The 21,897-nt window shown below is 39.0% G+C and overlaps 1 protein-coding gene across 1 annotated transcript in view; it reads right to left on the reverse strand.

Annotated features, from left to right (window-relative positions):
* Positions 1-21,897, reverse strand: part of ULK4 (unc-51 like kinase 4) — a 254,519-nt gene that overhangs the window by 85,196 nt on the left and 147,426 nt on the right. Inside the window, 1 exon segment of the mRNA XM_075705440.1 lies at positions 9,582-9,687. Within this exon segment, the coding sequence (XP_075561555.1) occupies positions 9,582-9,687 (106 nt within the window).

Here is a 21,897-nt window from a genome sequence, read left to right on the forward strand (position 1 = left end):
TGTAACTCAAATGAACATAGTGACACACGACTGCTATCTTTAGATGTTCATAGAGACATCTGTGCTCAAGAGCTGAACTATTACAGTACTGGCAGGGAGCTGTGAAAGGCTTACATCCCACACGGCAGAGGCTGTAAGGTGTACACCTCCCAGCCAAGGGACTTTCCCCGTCACATCCAAATGATACAGAAGCAACAACTGCAACTACTCAGACAGGATAATATAAGTCTGTCTGCATTTATTTTCTGTATTTTAAAATAATTTCTTACTTTACATTTATTTAACTGAGAGTGTTTTGTTTCTAAACATTGATTAAATAGAGAAAAATTGTTTTTAGATTCTTACTTGTATTGATTTCCCCAACTTACTCTCCCTGCCAATTTTTCCATCCAGTATCACAATATGTTGCATATGAGCTAAGTTTTATATTTGCTTAGGGTGATGTACAAGAAGTGGGCATAAAGTACTGCCATGAAACAACACGTTTTCTATCTTCAGTCACTGAACAAATATTCCTATATTGTATCCTGTAAAAGCTTTGCAGAAAACTCCTGCCTCCTAGGAATAAATAGGGGCTACTAAGGAATGAGCAAATGGCTTCAGAACCAGTCTGAATGCGCATCTGATTTCTTCACAGACTAAATCTGTGGGGGCATTTTGGTTTTTTTTTTTTGTTTTTTAAGGGCACATTAAGTAATGTGTTTTATAGGATTTTATAACTACTGCCTTTCCCTTACAAGTAGGCTTCTCTTGTATGACTAATCCATGGTCCTCTTCTCAATCACTGTCTTAGAGTTAGTTTCTCCCATCTTGGAAGAAAATCCTGCAACTCTGAAGCCAGCTACTCCAACAACTCACTTTTATTCCTAAAATCGAAGTCCTATGCAATGTCACACCAACGCCTTCTCAGTGTTGTACAGTAGTTCAGATTACTGCATAGGTGGATGTGGCAAGGAGGAAGATCTGAGTTGCCAAGTTAGTGCAGTCTGCTGCCTAATTTTATGAACACTGACAAATTAGCTCGTGAGAGAGAGCTGACTAGGAAACTAGAAACTGTTCTTAAAAAGTGTGCTATGGGCAGCATAATCAAATGTATTTTGGAGACTGAAGCTGAAATACAATTATCTGTGAGGAAGTGAAAGATAGAAGAGTATCCTCCAAAGATTTAGGTAAGTTAGAAACCTTTGGGGTCTATCTAGAGAGCTCAGAATTCATTGTCATTTACCTATCATTATGTTAAAGATCTGTGTATGTAAAAGACTGATTTTTTTATTTTTTTTTTTTAAGAAAAAGGTTAAGGTTGGATGTTGGTCTCATGAGTGCCACTTTTTGGATATGCAATATTTAACAGACTTTAACAATACAACACATGAAGACACCTGAAATCTAATTAATCTCTTGACATTTGACTAAAAGTCAAAGCAGCGGACCACAAGATGAATACGGATACCTCACCCATGAAGGTTGATCTTTCTTTCATGAGGTGCAAATGAGTTATGATGATCTGACTACAAAGTTTATTGCAGATCTCTTCCTTTTTAATAATTGTCCCTGCTTTAAGCACCTACCATGCTTTGTTAATATGATATTGGATATAACAACTGCTGTAGCTGACTTTCTACATTTCCACTAAAGGTCCTTCCTTAGGAACTTCAGTTTTTACACAAATTGCTTCAAGTACCGTGTATTAACTAATAGCTGTTGCGTTTTTAAAGGAGAACTTGAAGACTAAGATTGTTCTAAGTGTTAAAACCCATAATTTCACTTTTACTTTAGTACCCAAGATTCAACAGCATTAACACATAAGGAATAAAGTTTAGGATTTGCTGGTACCATATAATGGAAACTGTTTTAAACATCCAGGCATTCACAGATGAGAAGGTTTCACCTCCATCAGTAAGAACTATTATAATCCAGGACATAAACTAGGACCAGTTAGCTCCACTTTGATCATGTCATAACTTTATGATAAAAGACGGAAAACTGTTCAAAGAAGATGCTCCTCTAACATTTATATTCTTTAGTTCCTACCTGAAGGTGAAATGACATCTTTTGGGTTTTTTTGCAACCTAATTTCCATAGGGATGGTCCAAGATAATAGGTTGCAAACAATGTTTTTTAAAATTTTGTAATTTGGAAATTTTAGGTATTAAACTTCCTTTCTTTCTGTAAATATGTAAGTACATATATATACACACATATTTTGTGCATGTCACATATTGCATTACCCCATTTGCTGTACATTAGCCAGGAACATTTAATTGATAAGCCCATACTACTGTCTTTCCCTAAGCTATGGCACTAACTTGGGTCTCTCTCCTTTCCTCAGATATTGATTATTATAGAATGAATACATACTTTGTATATTTGGACCTCTATGCCCTCTCAAGTTAACTTAAAATTGTCCATTGATTTCAAAAGATGGGGAAAGGGAGGAAAGAAAGAGACTGGCAGACAGAAGCCAAGACAGAGGGAAAGAGGACAAGCCTCACATTCTTAGAAGACCATGCTAAAAATGACCACTATTGTCTTGGCTTTTTAGCATCTCACCTTAATCATTCACAAGAGACCCTATATTAATCTCAGTCTCCTCACTGAATTCCAGTCTCAGTAATTAAACTGAAGCATATAATTCCCTCCTGATTATTAAGTGGAAATTGTCATTAACGTTAACAGAAGAAATGTTTAATAGCTGATAACACAAGTACAGGCCATTTTAAATTCCCTCTGTGACTTTAGTTGCACATGTTATTCTCCATTTCACCTTTAAACATTACAAGAGGTTATCATTACGTGTCTGATGTATTGTCACACAAAGGGACACAGTTCAGGGGAGAGAGAAATTAATGCTAGGCAATCCACCCTGTACGCAAGTGTTGAAATGCACAACCGTATCATTGTTATTAATATGAAATCACAGAAGTAGTAATGAAGCAAGTGCCATCATGCAAGATTTCCTTGAGAAAGGGGAAAGTTCAACATGTAAACTGCAACCCATTAAAAAAAAAAATCTCTATCACCTAATAGAACTGCTTTGAGCAGGAGAGAGTTCTGAAGGCTAACAGCACAAAAGGCAACAGTGATGAGGGTCTCTGAATGATCTCTGCAAAAATACTGCTTCTTGGCAGCTGAAGAAAGGCATACACAGAATCGGAAAGAAATCCTCATTGCTAAAGTCTGGACTCCTGGAAACAAAAAAACTTGACAGGACTGACCCCCTAATGTGAGTTCCTTATAATGTTTAGCAAGTATTTAGAGGTTTTAATTTCTAAAGCTCCATATATACATGAACTAATTATCACACTGTAATGGGGAAATAAGGGAAATTGATGACCCATAATACTCTGTCTTCAGCCTTCTTTTTTAAGACAGCAGAATAGCTTATGTTGAATGCCTTCATTAACAGCATGGACATAATGTGTTCATAGGATAGAATAACATGCACCTTCAGCAAGTTTGCAGACGACTTTGAAATAAGGCAAGCGGTTGATGTGATGAAGGGCTGAGCTACCATTCAGAAAGAGCTCAAGAAGCTGAAGAGCTCAAAAAAAGGGCTGCCAGAAACCTCTTTTAAGTTTAACAAAGGCAAATACAAAGTTCTGCACTTGGGAAGGAATAAATTCATGTAATAGTACAGGCAGAGGCTGGACACACCATGTGGTCCACCCTCTTAAACATCTTGGTTGCCCTCCTCTGGACTTGCTCCTGTCTGTCAATGTCTTTCTTACAGTTTGGAGCTCAAAACTGGACACTGTATTCCAGATGAAATCTCAAGAGTGCCTGATGGAGGAGAATAATCACTTTCCTCAATCTTCCAGTTATTCTTTCTTATCCCAGCCTTTTTTTCACTTTTACTGCTGCAAGGGCACACTGCTGACTCATGTTCAACCTTTCTGTTTGGACTCCAGGATCCTTTTCTGCAAGGGGGAGCTTAGTTTCCATTTTACTAGATCATATTGTTCTCCATCACACAAAAATCATTCAAAATGACAAGTTGAATATCAAAGACAATGGCAGAGGAAGTTGAAGGTATTATCCTGTAGCGAACACTATATATTTACAGTTGGTAATGAAAAGGATAAAAAGCACTCCAGATTGCATGGAATAACTTTTCATAGAATCACAGAATCGTTTAGGCTGGAAAAGACCTTGAAGACCTTTGAGTCCAACACTGACAAGGCCACCACTAAAGCATGTCCCAAGCACCACATCTACAGGGCTTTTAAATACCTCCAGGGATGGGGACTCCAACCACTTCCCTGGCCAGCCTGTTCCAACGCTTGACAACCCTTTTGGGGAAGACATTTTTCCTAGGATCCAATCTAAACCTCCCCTGGCACAACTGGAGGCCTCCTCCTCTTGTCCTATCTCTTGTTACTTGGGAGAAGAAGCCCACACCCACCTTGCTACAACCTTCTGTCAGGTAGTTGTAGAGAGCAATAAGGTCTCCCCTGAGCCTCCTTTTCTCCAGGCTAAACAACCCCAGTTCCCTCAGCTGCTTCTCATAAGACTCATGCCTCTGTAGAGCCTTTCTACACTCAAGCAGATCAACACTCCTGCCCCAGCTTGGTATTGTCTGCAAACTTACTGAGAGTGCACTCAATCCCCTCATCCAGATCATTAATACAGATATTAAACAGAACTGGTCCCAATACAGAGTCCTGGGGAACACCACTTGTGACCAGCTGCCAACTGGATTTAACTCCCTTCACCACAACTCTTTGGGCCCAGCAGTCCAGCCAGTTTTTTACCCAGCGAAGAGTATAGACTCATAGAATCACAGAATGCTTTGGGTTGGAAGGGATCTTTAGAGATCATCTAGCCCAACCCCCCTGCAGGGAGCAGGGACAGCTTTAACTAGATCAGGTTGCTCAGAGCCCCATCCAACCTGACCTTGAATGTTTCTAGGGATGGGGCCTCCACTACCTCTCTGGGCAACATGTTCCAGTGCTTCACCACCCTCAGTGTAAAAAAATTTGTTCCTTATATCCAGTCTAAATCTATTCTTCTTTAGTTTAAAACCATTACTCCTTGTCCTGTCACAACAGGCCTTGCTAAAACGATTGCCCCCATCCTTCCTATAGGCCCCCTTTAAGTACTGGAAGGTTGCAATAAGGTGTCCCTGCAGCCTTCTCTTCTCCAGGCTGAACCACCCCAACTCCCTCAGCCTGTCCTCACAGGAGAGGTGCTCCAGCCCTCAGATCATTTTTGTGGCCCTCTTCTGGACCTGCTCCAACAGGTCCATGTCCTTCTTGTGCTGAGGGCTCCAGAGCCAGATGCAATACCCCAGGTGAGGTCTCACCAGAGCAGAGCAAAGAGGCAGAATCACCTCCCTCAACCTGCTGGCCACGCTTCTTTTGATGCAGCCCAGGATTTGGTTGGCTTTCTGGGCTGCAAGCGCACATGGTTGGCTCATGTCTAGCTTTTCATCCACCAGTACGCCCAAGTCCTTCTACACAGGGCTGCTCGCAATCCCTTCATCCCCCAGCCTGTATTGATATCGGGGGTTACCCTGTCCCAGGTGCAGGACCTTGCACTTGGCCTTGTTGAACCTCATGAGGTTCACACAGGCCCACCTCTCCAGCTTGTCCAGGTCCCTCTGGACGACATCTCATCCTTCTGGCGTGTCAACCGCACCACTCAGCTTGGTGTTGTCTGCAAACTTGCTGAGGGTGCACTTGATCCCACTGTCTGTGTCACTGATGAAGATATTAAACAGCACTGGTCCCAGTACGGACCCCTGACAGACACCACTTGTCACCGGTCTCCATGTGGACATCGAGCCATTGACCACGACCCTCTGGATGCCACCAGCCAGCCAATTCCTTATCCACTGAACAGTCCACCCATCAAATCCGTATCTCCCCAATTTAGAGAGAAGGATGCTGTGGGGGACTGTGTCGAATGCTTTACAGTCCAAATAGATGACATCCATTGCTTTTCCCTTGTCCACTGATGCAGTCACTCCTTCATAGAAAGCCACTAGGTTGGTCAGGCAGGACTTGCCCTTGGTGAATCCGTGCTGGCTGTCTCAAATCACCTCCCTGTCTTCCATGTGCTTGAGCATAGCTTCTAGGAAGATCTGCTCCATGACCTTCCCAGGCACAGTGAGGCTGACAGGTCAATAGTTCCCAAGGTCCTCCTTTTTTCCCTTTTTAAAAATGGGCACAACATTCTCCTTCTTCCAGTCCCCAGGGACTTCACCTGACTACCATGACTTTTCAAATATCATGGAGAGTGGCTTGGCAACTACGTCAGCCAATTCCCCAGGACTCTGGGATGCATCTTATCAGGTCCCATAGACTTGTGTACATTGAGTTTCCTCAGGTGGTCTCAAACCTGATCTTCTCTTACAGTGGGGGGGGCTTTACCCCCCTGGTCCCCATCTTATGGTCCATTGACTCAGAAGGGGTGAGGAAAGAGGTTGCCAGTGAAGACTGAGGCAAAGAAGTTGTCGAGTACCTCAGCCTTCTCCTCGTCTGTTGATACTAGGTCACCATTCTTGTTCATCAGGGGGGTACGCTTTCTTTAACCTTCCAGTATGCCCGTCCAGGCCATGAGCAGCCAGTTTCTCCAGAAGAATACTGTGGGAAATGGTGTCAAAGGCTTTACTAAAGTCCAGGTAGACAACATTCACAGCCTTTCCCTCATCCACTAAGTGGGTCACCTTGTCATGGAAGGACATCAGGTTAGTCAAGCAGGACCTGCTTTTCATAAACCCATGCTGACTGGGCCTGATCGCCTAGTTGTCCTGTACGTACTGCGTGATGGCACTCAGAATGATCTGCTCCATAACCTTCCCCAGCACTGAGGTCAGACTGACAGGCCTGTAGTTCCTCAGATCCTCCTTTTCTCCCTTTTTCATTCAAAGAAAATCTTATAGTCTACAATTACAAGATCAATATCTTCATAATATTCTCGCAAACCAAATTTCAGAAGTTCTTTACTCGGCAATTAGGCCCTTGATCAATAAACCACTGGCCATAATCCAGGTTTTCAGTACTCTGAAGATCAGCCAACGGGGAAAAGGGATTAGACAAGATGGGGACATTTTACTTGAGATAAATTATTTTTGGCGGCTGTGCTGTTTTTCCTAGTCAGGATGCTGAAGTTCAGTGAGCCCAACTGTTGTGGTTTAACCCAGCAGGCAGCTAAACACCACACAGCCGTTTGCTCACTTTCACCCTCCCCAGTGGGATGGGGGAGAGAGTTGGGGAAAAAAAAAAGCAAAATTCATGGGTTGAGATAAAGACAGTTTAATAGGACAGAAAAGGAAGGAAAAATAATAATAATATACAAAACAAGTGATGCACAATGTAATTGCTCACCGCCTGCTGACCAATAGCTAGCCAGTTCCCGAGCAGCGATCGCTGCCCTGCCAGCCAACTCCCCCCAGTTTACACGCTGAGCATGATGTCATATGATATGGAATAGCCCTTTGGCCAGTTTGGGTCAGCTGTCCTGGCTGTGCCCCCTTCCAGTTTCCTGTGCACCTGGCAGAGCATGGGAAGCTGAAAAGTCCTTGACTAGTGGAAGCAGTACTTAGCAACAGCTAAAACATCAGTGTGTTATCGGCATTATTCTCATCCTAAATCCAAAACACAGCACTATACCAGCTACTAGGAAGAAAAGGAACTCTATCCCAGCCAAAACCAGGACACCAAGTTAGTGTTGCCCAATCACTAATAGTCTGAAAATGTTACTGGAGTTATTTATGACATAGCACAGGAAAAGATAAAAGACTTTAATAATGTTTCTATCCCACTTCCTTAATTTGGAAACTAGCATGATGGAAGAGATGCATTTTATTTTTGGAGCAGATGAGAAGTGAAACAGCACTGATATACTACCAGCAGCATAAAAAGTACATGGGAGTTTGCTCTGTGAGACAATAAAGAGGAGCTATTCAGGGAATGGATGCAGTTTTGCCATGTTGTTAAATAGTTTTTCACCTAATTTGCCATGCAGAAAGGCAGAGCATATTACTTCAAGTAAGGCATGCCAATTACGTGGTTACAGTGCTTGTGGGACTCCAGCTACCTTCTTTGCATATCATTGTGCAGTTTTAATAAGCTATCCTGTTGCAGCTCAGGTCAGTGCTAGCTTAGGATTTTGCCCAACACAGAGGAAGGAGATCTGCCCAAAGATAGTAAAAGCAGCACATACATCTAAACCCCAGGAAACCCCAAGCAATTTCTAAGTGTGATAGACAGTTTGCTGAGAAATAACCAAAGCATCAGAATCCTATGAACCATCCCTCTCTGATTCAGTGATATTTTCCTCCTCTTTCTTTTCTTCTGGCCCTATTCTCATACCACTAACTTCAGAGTGGATCTGTTTGAAACAGGAGACGAGCATGTTATTAGCTACAATGTCAAGTTCCAGTTCGCCTCCTGCATGACAGTATTGTCCATTCAATCCCTTCAGAGTAAAAAGGACCAGGAATTCAGCTCTCCTGCTTTCTGGGTGAGTACTTTAACTGCTAAGGTAATTATGAAAATGAGGGCATGACCACTACTACCAATCTTGATAGAGTTTTAGGCTGGTACGTGTTCTGATTTCTTTTTTTTTTTAAATCGCATACCTAATCACAGACCCAATTCTTCAAATTTGCTCATCACCATCAGTGTTTATACTTAAACCATTAATCATACCATGTCTCATCTGGCTCCTTCTCTGATGCAATGACTATAGAAAAGCTACACTCTGATGAATTTTCCCCCTCGCACCCCACCCAGTCTTTTCCTAGAGACTTTCAAAAGGTTCTCTCTCAACTCTTGGCTTCACAAGAGACTTAGCTGTCACTTCACTGTCTCTCTATGCAAACTTCTTTCTTTTCCTTCTGGAGTATGCTACATGTGATTTATTCTATACAAATAGTACAAACAGTAGTGTAGATCTTATTGCTGGATATCACTTATTAACAATAAACAAAAGTAATATTATCGATGTGTATATTTCTAAACAAGTTTTTAAATTTATATAGATTTCCAACAGCAGAAACTTCCTCTTCATTTTGTAAACCAGAACCAATTTCTAAATAAAAGGAGCTTCGATAATAAAACATAGTGAAATGAAGACACAGAATGGTTTGTAGACTAAGACTTCATAGTCAGTTTGGGCTCCACCCCATTAGTCTGCATCACTGGACTGCAACAGAAGCTAGTTTTTTAAGAAGAGCAGAAATATTGTACAACTTATCCTTTCACAGGTTTGAGCAGTGAGAAAAGGAAGAATTTGCAGAGGCTCTCTCTGCCTGCCTGCACTCTGCACTGTTATGGTCAGAGCTCTAGCCCACTCCTTTCCAAAGCCATTCTTCACAGGCATAATGTTAACTTTCAGCCAGTAATTCTTTTGAACCACATTTTCTTGGAGGAACAGCTTTCTAAAAGTTAAATTTATAATCAAATCAGTAAGGGAGGTAGATGATGAGAAGTACCAGTCAGTAACAATGCGATTATCTAACAACAACTATAGAATATAAATACATACAAATCTACAGTTTCACACAGTGCCAGGTATTACAACAGACTGGGAAACATTTATAGTAAGGAGAATAACTATTGATAGAGACAACATACCTTCTTCAGAAAGTAACATCATGTTCGTGCTTTTATTAGCAACTATGTTATTCAGTAAGGCGATTACAGTTTGCATTGTATTCCCAAGTATACTGTCTTGGTGTTCCTGTAAAAACAACAAAAAAACCACCCAAAATAAAAATACTGTAGTTTTCCTTTTGCAAGGTTAGAAGAAGAATATTCCCTTCCAAAAAATGCAGCAATACAAAAGCAATACTCTCTCAATCCATTGAAGTTCAACATTTAAAATGCTGGAAAACCAGCCAAATATCTTAGTAGAGAATATCAATTTCAGGGAGCCAAATCTAAAATCTTGGAGCAAAACTTCTCCCATGTTATTTTGAACTGAAAGAGTTCCTAGTTAGCTCCAAAGTTTTGGGACTTTGAGAAATGGCATAGAGCTTTATCAACCTAATCTCTATATATTCAGAACCAGGATCATTCCCTTTTGTATGGTATTTCTTTTATTAATGGTATTAATTTTACTCTTTTCAGTTTCAACTTGATAACCCACAGTAAGTCGTAAAATCTATTTGTTGTTTTTGTTTGTATACTTTCATAAGTATAAAATTAATTTCACATGCACATTAAAGACCTGTTTCTGTATCAAATTGCAACACTTATGTCTGTCTTATGCTTGATGATTGCTTCAGTGAATTTTCACAATTTTCTGAGACTATACTGATAAGAGGAAGGTGTCAAGGTTTATAAAGAAATTTATTTTCCTCTGTAGTAGTTAACACGCACACTCAATCTGAAAAGGGTGAATAAGGCAGTGCAATCAAAATATTTATTTATTCATGCTAGTGACAGTAATAACTCGGGTATCTTCCAAGAAGCCAAAATATAACAAGCTTTTCCAAATCTGAGTCCAGATATAAATATAAGCCTGAATACATTTCAAATCTCCCTAGAAGGGTTCAGGAAATATTTTGTTCAATTTTTCAGACTCAAAGCCAAATAGAAACATACATCCAAAGTGAACATAACAACATTAAGAAAAACTGTCACATTTCACATATTATAGACTTTTCACATGCACCTAGGTGACTTCCATGCTTCCCTTTCCCATCAAATCTCTCAATATACTGATATCACTCAACTGCTTCACTGCCACAGAATATGCCATCTATTCTGATCCATCTGATGTCTGACAGTAGACCTTTGAAAAAAGTTAAATTTGAAGTTGAACAAGAGAAAAGATTATTGGTCTGAAGTTGGGTTAAGTATTTCAGATGACAAAAATTACTACTGCCGTTGAATACAAAGGAAGACTCTCCCTGAAAGTTCCTTTAGGAGATGAGCACCAGTGGCCAAGAACAGTTTATTTCCTACATCTCTTAGCTCCGGTATTTATGACCTTCTGTCTCAGATGTATGCTTGAAAACAACATGAGCAATCTATCCTTCTTGGGGATAATCTTATTGACCATCTAAATACCATAGCTGGTGCAGAATCAGGCTGCTTGACTGTTAGCCAGCAGCAATCACAAAGAACATATTTTACTATTCCAAGAATTCACTTCAAGTTAACCTATGAATGGCTTTCAGATCTCTAGTTTATAAGCTGCTTTTTGGGTTGGGCCAGGACTAAGTCATCAGCACTGCATTTAGGATAAGCCACACAATTTGAATCCCTGCCTGGAAACATCATATAACTGGTTGCAAGAAATTCTCAAGTGAGACAGTCCTGATTTTTATTTCTTGACTAGCGTGATAAAATTCAGGATACCGTGAAATGCATCTTCAATGCCCCTTTGGAAAGTCCTCTGTTACAGTGGTATAAAGGGTCACTTTATGTGAAGAACAAACATTTTCCTTTAAACATTTAACTACAGAAGAAAAGGTTTTGACAGGCAGAGGCTCAGATGGTTGCTTTGAGAGCATTAATTTCTGTTTCTGCACTCAAAAACTAAAATTAAATGTTATTATTTCCTGTAAATACCATGAAATATACATGATAAGGTATAATACATTAACAGATAAAGAAATATATAAACATACACAGCCTCCAATTGAACTTCAGCCTGTATGAATTTTCTATTCATACTAGAGCACTTTAAACTGGATCATAAGGAGAAGAGACAAGGAAGAATGGCTCACAGCCTTTGAAGGACTGTAGTTTCCTACCAACCCCTAAAAAAATATATATATCCAAGAGCCCCAAAGTTCTATTTACTTTACATAGCACTTTGAGATGTCATTTATGATTTCTATAAAGACTACAATAAATATCTGTTCCTCTGAAGGTTTAAAATAGAGCCTGATAAATTTAAAAGCAATGTTGGAAAGTATAAACACTACATTCTTCAAAAGATAAGGTAACCAATACAGAAAAGAGATACTATAAAGACATGGTACTAAAAATAAATTTGAAGTTATTTCCTACAGATAGCTGAAGGGTAAGAAAAACATTTTTTCAAAAGATAAACAACATGTTTATCTGGTAGTCTATCATCACAATATCGTATTAATTCTCCTAAAGAACATTTAGTAAACAATACATTAAATAGTAAGAAAGCCTATTGGTGTTATTGAAGATAATGATACATGCACTGAGAATATAAAATTAATGAAAGCAAAAAATTCCGCAAGTACCCAAATGAGAGCAGACTCAAACATTTTCTTTGCAAGTACAATATTTCTATTACTGGCCCATATATGTGAAGTAAACATCTTGTAGTAAAATTCCCTTTTGAGATATGCAATTACAAGAGAAGCTGGTAGTTGCTGACGATAGCAATCTTTTGCATTCACCAGGTTAGTAACATTAAAATGAAGCCATCTTTGCTTTTAATGGAGATCAATTACACTATACAACCCTCTACTGAAAGACTAGCACTGAGGCTTTTACTTATATCAAAGCATATGTAACAAAACTTATCTTACCCTAAACACATATAAACTAGAATTCAAGATGTAATGTAGATATCTCGAGGAAGGAAAATGGTCTCTTAATGAATAAAATAATCTTACAAACGGTATACTCAGCTGTACTGCTAGTTTTAACATATGTGTCATAGATGGGTTTTAACAAGATACTAGGTTTCAAGAAGCTACAGGTATGCTTTACTTAGATAAGTCATCACTGATTGCTGTTAGACTCTGTTTTAGAGGTTTATATAAAAATATTTAACTTCTTCATAATCTATCAAGGAGGAAAGCTGATCTAATTTGTGTGCACAGCACCACAGACTGTGGACATTTAATGAACAGTGCACTTGACAGCTTTAATAAAACATAGCATTTGCCAGCAGAGATAATTAGAATTGAAGCAGCAAAATTCTAGTGTTTGGCAACACAGATGAAACAACTTCATTAAAATGTACAGCTTCGGCAAATGAAAGGCAGGAAAGCACTGGACCCTGAAGAATCAGCCTCCTCAAAACTAATTGCTTCAGTGCTTAAAAAGGACAGCTATGAAATACCAAGGGCATAACAAGGAAATACTAGTATAAAAAAAAAAAGGAACCACAGAAGATAAATCAGGCTTTTCAAATAGGACGGCACTATATTTAGGCCATTAAACTTTTCATTCTAATTTTGAAGGGTTGTACATTAACAAATCAGTTGAAGTATTTTTTTAAAGCCAGTTAGGTAAGAGGGTGTGAATTAACAAAGTGGGAGTACAAATCTTGGCAAGATACTATGGCTAAAGCTGCCATTTCTCTTTCTTTAAGTGGATTAGAATTTAGAACAGCATAGGCAAACTACAGTATTCTAATTACATTTTAGATAACAAAAGAGATAGCAATTGCGATAAGAAGTTACCAATTTGGGAGACTTCACATACATGCCTCCTACTCATGTATCTAAGAATCCAGAAGAAAATGCACTAAATGCTATGTTTACAGATATGCTGTAATTAAATCTAAGGACCACTATATACCAGAGTACTACTGCTCATTCAATATAATCAGAGTGATTAAACTTTAACTATAAAGGGGCTCTCCTTCTCAAGCTTACATATGACCTATGAATGCAAGTTAAGTAAATAAGGGGATGTAACAAGATGTAGGCATGGTTTTTCATACACTAAACCCACTTGAAGAAGAAAATTTAGAAATTAACGATATCCAAATTATTTTTAATAAAAGATGCCATTTTTACGTGATGATTCTTTGTCACAGTATAGTTGAGATAAAATAAACCAAAGCATTGATGCTAACAAGGACCTCTAATGAGTACAATTTAATATTGCATTCAACCTAGCTTGTTTTGATATACTGTATTACTTTGTATATATGAAATAGAGTATCAGAAACTTTCCTGGACATAACAGTAGAACCCTTCTGTATGAAACGGCATTATTAGCATGCAGCCTGCAAGGGACATTCACAACAGCATACGCACTGTTCTTCAATCACAAGAGGAAGCCCACTGAGAAACAAATTTAATCCAGTTACGTACATAGTCGGCTAATCTGGTCTTTAACATTTTGTGGCTTTTGATGCATAAGACCAGTTATGCATAAACTGAAAGCATATAAATATAGATCTCTAACATTAAGGTAATATTATTCTCCTTATTGATGATTTAAGTCAGAAGTAAGCACAGCCATATCTCTTGCTACTCTGCTTTTCAAAAATCAGCCTTTTACAAAAGCGCAGTTCTAACAGAGCTAATATTTCCAAATATTTTCCTCTGGGTATGGTCATACAATAAGGAGCAACTACCAATCTGGCAACCAATTTCTAGAATAAGCACACTTAGGTGTATCACAACAGTGACATATTCAGTTCACACAGATCATAAGTCTTGCAACTTTCACAGAAATTCCTGTTGCAATATTGGTGGGGGGGAAGAGAATCAGTATTCTCAGTCACCAAGTGCTTAGACAAAGTCAACTGAGGATGGGGAAACAGTACTGATGAAGGAGAAAGGATACCATTAATAAAAACCTAGGATGTCAAGTACCAACCCACAGAAAACAGTAGTGTTAGTCTTAGATTTTGTTCTCCTACCCACTGCAGCTGGCGATGCAAAACTTCACAAGATACTTTGAGAAGTAGATCCATTTTTGAGAAGTATATCAATTTACAAGTGCATTCTCTTGCCATACCGAAGTTCAGATTTTCAGACCTAACAATCTTTCTTTCTATTCTGCAACTCATTTGTTACATCCTTTTCATTCCCCCAAATTCCTTGTTATCTTGGAGACAAGCATGCAATTTCATTTGTTAATGGTCAGACGCTCAGGAGGCATAAGGAGGAAAGGTGACATTTACAACAAACAGAGCTCTAAAAAACATTGTCTCTGTAGAATGAAAATACAAATTTGTTACTTTTAGAAAACCAGCTTATGTCAAGATCATACAAGTACTTCCTTTGTACAACAAACATTTAGAACTGAAAAAATAACTAAAGCCAGTGTTCTTTCTCTTCTCATTTTATTCCCAAATCCTGCAAGAATACAACTTCAAAGAATGGACATGTGAACAAGAACAGTATTTTTCTACACCACCTATTAACAGCTTAACTACTTTTCTTCCTTTAAGAGGACCACTTCACATTTCAAACTTGTGGAAGCTGAATAAACCATTCTAATCCAAGAAGGAAAATGTAAGTAGCGAGTTAAGGATAACAAAACCATCCTAAGCATGAGATTTATAAACTATATGAAGAGAAGAATACTTAAATCTGTTCAGAATTAGAGGTACACAATCTTCAAGGTTAAGAGGGAAACTATATAAAGGCCTGTCACCAGTTCTACTTTATACATAATGAAAAGAGAAAGATGCCAGCATATTGATACACTTTTAAAATTAACATATAATTTTTACAGTATAAACTACCAAAGTCCCAAATATTGACTAAGAATTCCTTTTTGTCCTTGCTTTTGCTTTGTATTTATCTGACAAAAAAACCCTGGCTATTGGCATGAAAGTTTCTTTTATTCAATTTTTAGTGAATCAAACAGTCATCTTGGGGAAAAAAAAAATACCAACCAACACAACAACAGGAAACTAATGGTCCAGTTCAGTGAAATTCATGTACCATTTTTTGTCTAAGTTTTGGACAAAAACAGGATAAATCTTGTTGCAGCACAACACAGAAAACAATAACCAGCCATGCAATCTTACATTCACTGTTACAGATGAAGCAACTCAAAAGCAAATCTCTAAATGCAATGCCATTTCTTCTTCCTACAGAATTGCACCTAAATTTCTGGCACAAATGAAACCTCATACCATCTCCTTTTGCTGCTGAAAATCTTAGGGAAAGAACTCATTCTCAAGGGAAAATTTATTTACTGTCAACAGAGGGAGACTAAGACAACTCCTCTCTCAAGTAGAGTCAAGCTCCTTCACAGGGAGGACACGCTGAAGCAATTTCCTATAAAAACATAATTTTCCCCGTTACCTAGAAAGAAGCATCCAAGCAATTAGTTTCCTGAGTATTAAAGCTATTCATTGTGAACAACACTCAGAAACTCCCTTAAAAGTAAAATTTGCTCAAGACTGAAGAGACAGTATGGAAAAGCAGTTATACACATATCTTCCTCTGGAGAATTAAATTTCCTCATATCAAGGAAGATCCTGGAACCCTGGAAGCATTCATGCTGCTATGTTCTGAAGCAATAAAGCTCTAGAAGTAATTGATACTACCACAGCAGTAACTTCATATTTAATATCATAAATCTGTAGCTACCTTGGAGAGTCTCAAGTATCAGTAAGGCATTTGAACTGCAAAGTCACCTGGGAGCTGCAATCAACCATTACACCAAGAAATTTCCATACCAAAATATTAACTTCTGAGACTTGCGTTTTCACCATTAATTAAAAGCTAGTTCTTAAACAACCTCAGAATGACAGCTACCAATCAACTGACATCTTTTTTTTTTTTCCACATGGATCTTGCCTTTGATGTAAAAGACACTTTGCCACTACAAGAAAAGATGTTGAGATGAGTTCGGGGAATTTGCTGGTGACATTTTTAATATAGAGAACATAGATTCATTAGATTTATCCAAAGGATCATATTAAAATTTTTGGCTGGAAAAGGTTTGAAGGGTTCAGAATGGAATTTCTGCTTAAAATCATAAAAAGAGACATATGCTGAATAAGGTACTAAGTTGGGGCACTCACCTAGGATACTGAAAATTTAGTTTCAAGTCTCTGCTGGAATTGGGGGGTGCAGTGATTTGAACATTGGTCTCCTCTTCATTCCTGAATCCATCATCAACTGTTAAGGAATAGGTCTCTGTCTCTTCTCCCTTCTCCATAGCTAGCTAGTTGTTAAATTAGTAGTTAAAAGCCGAAATTGAGACCAGCTCAGTGATTATACTACCTACTGAGGTATGCAAAATCCAGACTGAAATACTTTTCCCAACATTTTACCTAACAACTGAAAAAAACCAAGGAAAGACTAGTGTTTTCTGAGGAAGCAGAAAGGGATGAGAAGAATATCCATTGCCTCGCAATCTCAAATTGCATGTTTTATTCTTCATACTCACAGACGTAAACTCAGTAGTGCTGGAGAAAAAGGTGTTGAATTAGAAGCCATGGGCTGACAAATAAACACAGAGAAATGAAACCTGCCTGAATGAGGAAAGAATGATTTTTTTTTTCCTACCATAATTTAGTTAGGCTGAGGGGAGTTATAGTCATTGTATTGGATTTGCTTGGCAAGGTTTTGGTAGCAGGGGGACTACAGAAGTGGCTTCTGTGAGAAGCTGCTAGAAGCTTCCCCTATGTCCAATAGAGCAAATGCCAGCCAGCTCCAAGATGGACCTGCCGCTGGCCAAGGCCGAGCCAATCAGCAACAGTGGTAGCGCCTCTGTGATAACATATCTAAGGGGGGAAAAAAACCTGCACAACTGCAGCTGGAGTAAGGAGTGAGAATATATGAGAATGACAACTCTGCAGACACCAAGGTCAGTGATGAAGGAGAGGGAGGAGGTGCTCCAGGCACTGGAGCAGAGATTCCCCTGCAGCCCATGGTGCAGACCATGGTGAGGCAGGCTGTGCCCCTGCAGCCCATGGAGGCTGACAGTGGAGCAGATATCCACCTGCAGCCCGGGGAGGACCCCATGCTGGAGCAGGTGGATGCACCCAAAGGAGGTTGTGACCCTGTGGGAAACCCATGCTGGAGCAGGCTCCTGGCAGGACCTGTGGGCCCATGGAGAGAGAGGAGCCCAGGCTGGAGCAGGTTTGCTGGCAGGACTTATGACCCTGCAGGGGACCCACGCTGGAGCAGTCTGCTCCTGAAGGACTGCACCCCGTGGAAGGGACCCACACTGGAGCAGTTCATGAAGAACTGCAGCCCATGGGAAGCACCCACATTGGAGAAGTTTCTGGAGGACTGTCTCCCATGGGAGGGACCCCATGCTGGGACAGGGATAGAGTGTGAGGAGTCCTCCCCTGAGGAGGAAGGAGCAGCAGAGACAGCGTGTGATGAACCACAACTCCCATTCCCCATCCCCCTCTGCCGCTCGGGGGGGAGGAGGTAGAGAAAATTGGGAATGAAGTTGGAGGAAGAGAGGGGTGGGGGGAAGGTGTTTTAAGATTTAGTTTTATTTCTCATTATGCTACTCTGATTTGACCGGTAATAAATTAAACTGATTTCCCCAAGTCATGTCTGTTTTGCACACGACAGTAATTGCTGAGTGATCTCTCCCTGTACTTATCTCAACCCGGGAGCCTTTCGTTATATTTTCTCTCCCCCTGTCCAACTGAGGAGGGGAGTGATAGAGTGCCTTTGGCGGGCACCTGGCATCCAGCCAGGGTCAACCCACCACAGTCATGCTGTCAAAAGCGGCAGGAAAAATGAATGTAAATATTTAATTTTTGTGTTTTACCCTTTGCTTTATGCCTTCTACACCCAAAATACTACTTAGTTCAAAGTACACTGTTTTTTTCACACATTCAATTTTACTCAATCTGTAAATGCAACAGAGAATGTTGATAATTAGTTTATTCAAATTACATTAAACTTGAAAACAATGAAGGGCTGCTACATCAAAAGGAAGCACCTGCTGAATCTTCTGTTACTAGATTCATGGTATAGTATCATTACATTTTGCATCTTCTAAATAATTTTATTATTTCTTATTTTCTACTATTAGTTTTTTTAGGGATTATCTAACTAGTTAATTACTAGTCTGAAAAACATTAGGAAATTCTCACTTTTTTAATCTCTTTTTTTAAAGGCAGCCTGTTAACCTCAACCTTGGACACCTGTTCACAGAAGTTTCGCATTTTCCTAGAGACATGCATTTAGAAAACCAACATACTCAGCAATCATACTGTATCAGCTATCAACACTTTACTCAGCTCAAAGTACACATACTACTGCACATGGATGTTCTAGCAAATTCATCTCCCAGCCTTTCCCCACTCAAGTTATTCCTATAGCAGCAAGCTACGTCATCTGTTAGTTTATACCAAAGCATCAAGCCACAAGGCAGGAAACAGGGGAGTGCTAACAATACTCCTCAATGAACAGACTGGCAGAAGTGCTGAAGAGTAATACAGCCAGCATTATTACCCCATGAGAGAGCGTGCATCTCTCTCATGTTCCTATCCTGGGCTTAGATAGACAAGCAATTATGCTCTAAGGAAACTATATTCCTACTACGACACTAGGCAAACAAGGCAGGAGAAATTAACTGATTACCATAGGTGAAAACTCTATCTAGCAAAATACTGTATTTATTAAGTGTAAATAAAAAAATTTTAAATAACTCTACTTGTCATCACAGTGCTTTTTTTGTGGTGTTATACTCAATAAACATTAACTCTCAACACTAAGTTGTTTGCTTAAGAGTATAATTCATTCACTCTAAAGAAATATTATAGGGAGATTTTATTTGGCATGGTTTTTGCTTTAATATTCATTGTCAAGACAAGACAATCCATGATTGGCCCAACACTTAAATTATAAAAACTTGCTGTTAAATCACCAGCCTCCTCCCTTCCTTCCCACATTGCAGAAGGTTACAGAGTTGCATATCTCCTCCATTTTTAGCACTATTGTTTCCAGACAACTGAACACTGAAACAAAGTATAAGGGATGGTAGACTCAAATAGGTGTTTGGTTAGTTGGGTTATTTTTTAGGGTTTTTTGTTTTGTTTTTTTGGTTTGGGTGGTTTTTTTTTTTAAATCAGTTAATTAAGGACCATGAAAATTAGCAAACTTTGACTGTAACCAAATTACTAAATACTTACAAACCCAGGAAGTGAAAAATATTTTAGGTATATTACAATATTTCTGTGAAATACAGGAATAAGGTTTATGGGTAAACTATCTCTAAAGTTTCTTCTTCTGTAAGTTATTAGTATATAATCTCTACTTTCAACTCTATCTCAAGTTAATGTTCCCTGATAAACAGTATGTATATTACACAGACACACTTTCATACCCCATGTATGACAGTGTTATCCTGGCACCCATTCAAGAACTCAAGGATGAATGAGTTTTCTTCTTATGCCAAGCTGTGCATATGAAGTCCAAGAATAAAAAGAGCTGGGGTGAAAATGAAAATCAATGGTCTGAACAGAACTGAACTATGATACTGGGGCAAAGATTCAGAATTTGAAGGGAAGATTACAATTTATACTAGTCCTAACTCTGCGTGTGCCACAGTGATTAAAACTCTCCCGCGTATAAGCGTTCATACCCATATTTAAACTAAGTAAGACTTGAAGTGTTTGCTACCTCTCTTAATGTCGGTTTACAAGAATAAGTATTTGTGAAATCCAGGCCTAAAAAATGTAGTGTTCATAGCCACCAAAAATCTCACTGCTCTCAGAGAAACAAGTCTGGTAAAAAGAGCCACATTTGGGAATATTTGGAAGGAGCAGTTTGGATTCATAGCCAGATGACTTCTGAATTGGAACAAATGAAAAAAAATAAAAGGAAGTCAATTTCTTATTCTATGTAAATACTAGAATCACACTTTCTCTTGTAGACACAACAGGAAGGAAGCTTATTGCTATCCAAAAATCTCCCACAAAGATCTGATCCACTCATCAGCCTAACTTGGTGTCTAGCAAACAAGCCACCAACCCTGTTCTTTAATCAGATTCTGTCCAAGGTTAACATGATTTTCCTTTATTACTGTTTACCAGAAATAACAGCATGTAGTTAGGATGAAAAATTAAAAATAAATAAATAAATCTAGAGACTAGAAAGACAGAACTTCAAGGTTAAATGACAGTACCTTCTCCTTGCTTACATTGTTCTAGGATGTTGCTGCAGCTTCCAAGACTCCACAGAGTTTGCTTTTAAATTAGTTCTGCCTGTGGCAGCAGAACCAAAGACGGCACACATATCTTGGTTATGTTGGTCTGAGACAGAAATAACATTTTTTTCCTTTCATCATGATCTTTATTTATTCCTTTAATTGTTTTCTTCCTGTTTTGCATTTAATGCTTACTCTGTCTCTATCTGTGACCCTACAAAAAGTGAACATGATGAAGTTCACTTTGGTAGGTCATATTTCAGGTATGTATTTCAGTAAAATACTTAGGAAGTGACAACCCCCCTTTAGCTCTATAAAATACTGACAGCATGAATGCAACATCAGTCACAGGAATTACATCCTCCAGACACTGGAATTCACTGATATTGGAAGACAACTGTTTCCTTAGCTGGCAGTGGTCTGCCAGTGATGCTAGACTACAAAGCAGAAGCAGAACTGATGAGAAGGAAGTAAAATGGAGAAAGAAATGACAACTGACGAGAATGGTAATAATAATAATTATTCAAAACATACTTGCAATATGAAGTTTATAATAATATAAATTTGTATGTGCTAATAAATTACTATTCTTGTGAATTTAAGATGGTACCTAAACTAAAAGAGGATAGATTTAGATCACATATAAGGCAGAAATTCTTCACTATGAGGGTGGTGAGGCACTGGAACAGGTTGCCCGGAAAAGCTGTGGATGCCCCATCCCTGGAAGTGTTCAAGGTCAGGCTGGACAGGGCTTTTAGCAACCTGATCTAGTGAAAGATGTCCCTGCCCCAGGTAGGGGGCCTGGAACTAGGTGATCTTTAGCAACCTGATCTAGTGAAAGATGTCCCTGCCCCAGGTAGGGGGCCTGGAACTAGGTGATCTTTAAAGGCCCCTTCCAACCCAAACCATTCTATGATTTAGTCAATTGAGTGACAACATCCACGCTTTCACATAGCAGCGGCTATGAAATAAAAGGCACAGATATAAAGCACAAACAGTTCTCATCGCCCAGAATATTAAACTAGGAAGAAAAGACAGAAAACAGAAATTACTTCACTGGGTGTATAAAAGAAGTATAGCACAACGAATTTTGGAATGGCCTGAGTCTTGCTCCCATGGTAGCAATCTCAAT

The sequence above is a fragment of the Pelecanus crispus genome, chromosome 2 (genome assembly GCF_030463565.1).
Source record: "Pelecanus crispus isolate bPelCri1 chromosome 2, bPelCri1.pri, whole genome shotgun sequence".
Taxonomy (NCBI): domain Eukaryota; kingdom Metazoa; phylum Chordata; class Aves; order Pelecaniformes; family Pelecanidae; genus Pelecanus; species Pelecanus crispus.